Source organism: Buceros rhinoceros, unplaced genomic scaffold (genome assembly GCF_000710305.1).
Source record: "Buceros rhinoceros silvestris isolate BGI_N320 unplaced genomic scaffold, ASM71030v1 scaffold8981, whole genome shotgun sequence".
Lineage (NCBI taxonomy): Eukaryota > Metazoa > Chordata > Aves > Bucerotiformes > Bucerotidae > Buceros > Buceros rhinoceros.
The window spans coordinates 23,728-28,265 of record NW_010394798.1 but is presented as its reverse complement, the minus strand read 5'-3'; the positions used below and the strand labels follow the sequence as shown (position 1 = coordinate 28,265).

The 4,538-nt window shown below is 37.5% G+C and overlaps 1 protein-coding gene across 1 annotated transcript in view; it reads left to right on the top strand.

Moving 5' to 3' along the window:
• The first annotated feature begins 257 nt into the window (after positions 1 to 257).
• LOC104501510 (interleukin-1 receptor type 1-like) overlaps positions 258 to 4,538 on the top strand; it is a 9,639-nt gene continuing 5,358 nt past the window's right edge. Inside the window, 4 exon segments of the mRNA XM_010145331.1 lie at positions 258 to 478; positions 824 to 1,013; positions 1,787 to 1,949; positions 4,052 to 4,117. Of these exon segments, the coding sequence (XP_010143633.1) occupies positions 258 to 478; positions 824 to 1,013; positions 1,787 to 1,949; positions 4,052 to 4,117 (640 nt within the window).

Sequence of the window (4,538 nt, the reverse complement as noted above, 5' to 3'; positions counted from 1 at the left end):
TTGTGTTCAAAAAAAAAAAAGGCATTTTGTTTCAGTGGCATAACTAACTATATCTGTATATATCACTGAGCAATACTCTCAACTGTAAAGGTAAGGGATTATAATTGTGTTTTAGATGACTTGAGAGTTGAGGGGAAAACTCCAATGAACTTTGTAAATGTAATCAAGGAGTCCGTTCAATATATCCTTTTACAGTGTTTGAGGTTTTCTTTAATGTTTATCTTTTTCCTTTAGAGAAATGTGAAGCCTATGATGTGATGTTGGGGCAAAGTCTTGTGCCTGATGGGCAGCCTATTGCTATTAAATGTTCGCTGGAAAAAAGCTTGCAAAGTGGAGACTACAACTTAACATGGTATAAAGGTGGTAACCAAACAGCTGTGCCTAGAGACAAACTTTCTAGAATTCATCAGCAGAAGAATTTAATTTGGTTTCTTCCTGCGATGTTAGAAGATTCTGGAGATTATGAATGTGTCATAAGGTGAAAGTTAAAAAAAAAAGCCACATACATTGTTACAGAAATGAGCTGCAAGGGGAATAGTTTTTAGAAAGCAAGTAGAATTTGGGGGGTAAGAGAAATACTAATGAAGAAGGGAGAGCGTGTTCACAAAAAATAACTAGGTTGGGGAAAGTAAGTCTAGTTTTGGGTTCTTTTTCCTAGTAGGCAAAAGTAAATTTATTAGAATAAACTGTAAACTCCTCGCATTCTTCTCCAAAAAAACCCCCAAAACAAAACCAAAAACAAAACCCCCAAACCAAACCAAACTCCATGTATTTTTTAGTTGGAAGCTATGCCAAAATAGTTAATTTAATTATGTTATATTAACTGCAGGAATTTGACAAGCTTCAGGAGAATGTGTACAAAATTAACAGTTTTTAAGAGGATTGATGGTTTATGCATAAATGAAAAATTTGCTGTAGAGGAGGTGATATTCACAGTATCATCTGCAAAAGTTGTATGTCCACACTTGGATTATTTCAGGAATGAAGATATTCAGCCTGTTCTTTGGTATAAGGTGAGAATGCTGTGTTTTGTACTTTCTTATAACTGTCCATTATTTAAAATATAAATCACTGATGATTGTGACTTGTAGGAGAAAAAACTAAAGATTTATTGTAAAGGGGAGAAAAATGCTTTTAAAACAAATTGGAAGAGGATTAAGACTTTTTATCATTTAAAGGTCTGTACAGTTTTTTTGATAAATGGGGTAGAAATTGAGCTTAGAGGTAGGGGAGATGCTGACCCACCTGTATTTACCAGATAGTGTCTTTTTATCTGCTAGAGAAACACACTCCTGATTTTTTTTTACGCGGAAATGTCTTTAGTTTGTCATTTGTGAGAGATGGCATATGCGTTATGTGCTCAATATTGTTCCATTAAATAAATACCATTTTACATTGTTCACTCTTTCTGTCACAAGAACTGCCTTGTGCCCATGCAGGCCATATGGTACCAAGAGTATTTAAGTACTTCAAAAAATTAAGTCTAATTATTGAGTATTTCTTCATTAATGAATACTTTCATAAATCCTGACGTTTGCATTTACCTTTCTTATTTCTCTAATGTTGAAAGTTGTTTCCTATAGAAAATGAACTGGAGTATCTTAGAATTAAAAACTCGGAGCCAAAATGAAGTACGTTTTGTTCTTTATTCCACCACCCTCACTCTTCCTCAGCCTCTTTAAGGCATCCATCTTTATGCTGTTGTCCATTGTAAGTTCATATTAAAGTAAGAGAAATCATGGAAAAAGACAGTGATATGAATTAACAGACTTCTCTACACATTTAGGACTGCCAGCTGCTGGAAGGGAAAAGGTTTGCCTTCTCAAACAGTGATCTTATAATTTTCAATGTGAGTGTCCATGATCGAGGAAACTATACGTGTGAAACCACATATATCTACAATGGAAAACAATATAACATTTCACGAGACATCAGTCTGACTGTAGAAGGTAAGGAGATAATTTCACTGTGTTCGTGTTCATAACAATGATTCTAAATTTTTGTTCAAGTTTCTAAAGACTAAAGCTAAAAGACCCAATTTGTGGATAAGCGTGATTAGGGCTACTAGTTTTCACGTAATACAAGAGAAAGAAATGCTGATTCAGAGTTTATATATTTTTGTTTTCCATGTTGAAGATTTGTTCCCCTGTTCAAAACTGCAGTATGTCGAAGCTTTGCTGCCCAGATTAGCTGCCAAGGTCCCTAAACAGGTGCCCTGTAAGGCTTGTAGGCACAATACTTTCTGCTGTAGCTACATCCTCTGTCCCGCCCATCTTAATTCTCTCTCCTTTACATTGTTGTTTTGATGCAAGAACAACAATCTAGACTGCCCCAAATTATATCTTACGTTATCTTACTTTGTGTCCTATTTGTTTCCTTCAAATCTTTGTCTCTTCTGGTTTTGGTTTTAAGCTCCTCAGCACAAGAACTGCTGATCTCTGATATTGTGCATCTAACTCAGTAGATCCTGATCTATGTTGTGGCGGCGGAGGGGGGAGGCGGGCAGGGAGCACCAGCACAAAAAACCCAACCAACCAAAGGCCAGGCTGTAAAACATGAATGCCTTTGCTAGCACAGCATTATGAGATTGATATTGGATCACTGAAAAGGCTGTGCTCTATCAAGGTATGAAATACCAGTTCTGTTACATTCCAGCTGATGAAAGACGCTGAGGTTTACTAATAGATTGCATTGCTATTTCATGGTCCCTTCCTGTGCTTGGCTGTTTTGGTGTATAGGTATGCATGTATATGTGTGTATGTGTTCATATGTATATATGGAATGAATATGTATCATATTCATATGATGTGATATGTACACGTTCCTCATATTTTGTTTATCCACATCATAAGTTCAGATCAGATAAAAATATCATTTGAGTCTTAAAATCTGTCCCCCAAACTTACCCTTAGTGTAATTTCAGCTCCCACTGCTCAGTAGAAGCAAAATCATATCACTTCTTCACTGTAAATTACTAATGGCAGCTTAGATGTTTTTAAAGACTCCAGAGGAGCAAGTCTACACTAAAATGATGATTTGAGGTTCTAACAGTAGTGCAGACCTAGTTTTCAGAAGAGTGAAGGAAGGATATAGCTGGGGCAATCCTGTGTGGTCTACTAGGGGACTCAGATGAGATGCTTTATGATTTCTTTTTCTTAATTTGTGCTCTTGGAGAAACTTCCTTGAAGTTTGAATATCTGATAGGAAATGTTCTAAAACATCCTTATGGCTGCCTAAGACAGCTGGAAATGGCATATGTGTTCAGTGAGGGATTCTCCAAGTTGGAGTTCATTTAGCCATGCTGACACATTTCTAATGTTGATGTCTAGATCCCCAGCTGTTGATTACTCTCCCTTTTTAGTCTGTAGAAAAATAAGCTTTCCTGAGCATCATATATCTAGTTGTAATGTAAGCATCTGAAAGGCATCACTGGTGTTGCACTTCCTTATAGATAGTGCTGTGGGAAGAATCGTATGGCCTTTTGCTAGGGTACAGAAATTCCACCCTTTATAACAGTAAAAGTCTAAAATCGATGAATTGCACTCCTAAAGTATTTGGCTCCAGTTTGTGTCTGTGAGATGCTGGGTGACAGGCTATCCAGATTGTAGAGGTGTAATATTGTTGATACTTGCCCATACCCTTCTCAGCACCTGTGCATGCAATATTAAAGGATTTTTATGCCGTGGAACAGTCCGTCCACCATGAGTCTGTGGAGATTGTGGCACTACGTTTTGGAAGAGGTGGGATGAAGAGTAGTTTAGCTTCAAGTCAGAAGGAAAGATTGCCTGAGATATGATACTTCCAGTACTGAGTGATATCAGTTATAAAATTGGTGATAACCTTGTCCATAGGACAGAAGTTTTTTAAGGTCTACTTGGGAAAGAGTGCCTGAGATATGATACTTCCAGTACTGAGTGATATCAGTTATAAAATTGGTGATAACCTTGTCCATAGGACAGAAGTTTTTTAAGGTCTACTTGGGTTATAGGGTATAAGACAGACTGCAGCTGCCTTGGGTTTTCTGAAATAATTTTCTTTCTTTTTGAATTAGTGAGCCCACCAAAAAAGCCCCCAGAAATATCTTATCCAAGAAACAACTCCATTGAAGTGGAACTCGGTAAGTAGTTTTCTCTCTTTTTGTATCCTAGTGAAAATTTATACTGAAGGAGTGCTGTGGTTTTTCACAAGAACTAGTCCAATGACCAGCTCAGTTTCTGTGTGTTGATCACCTGAAGGAGGAGGAGTGTTTGGGGCTGAGAGGGAAGGAGACAAGGCATGTTGCTTATGAAGTCCTAGGGAAATTTCTCATAGATGCCAAGAAAATTGTAGGGAACCCAAGTGATTCTCTGTTACATCTGTGGCTTCCATCACTCTGGAAAATATTCTGGAACAGATCTGTCTTTGAATCTGCAGAGAAAGTGATGCCCCAGAGAGAGGCATCTTCACAGATTTAGCCTCCTCCATCCTACCAATCTCTTTCTGAACCTGCAGATCTCTGAGTATATTGACTCTCTATTAGAGAAACGTTTCTGAAAGAG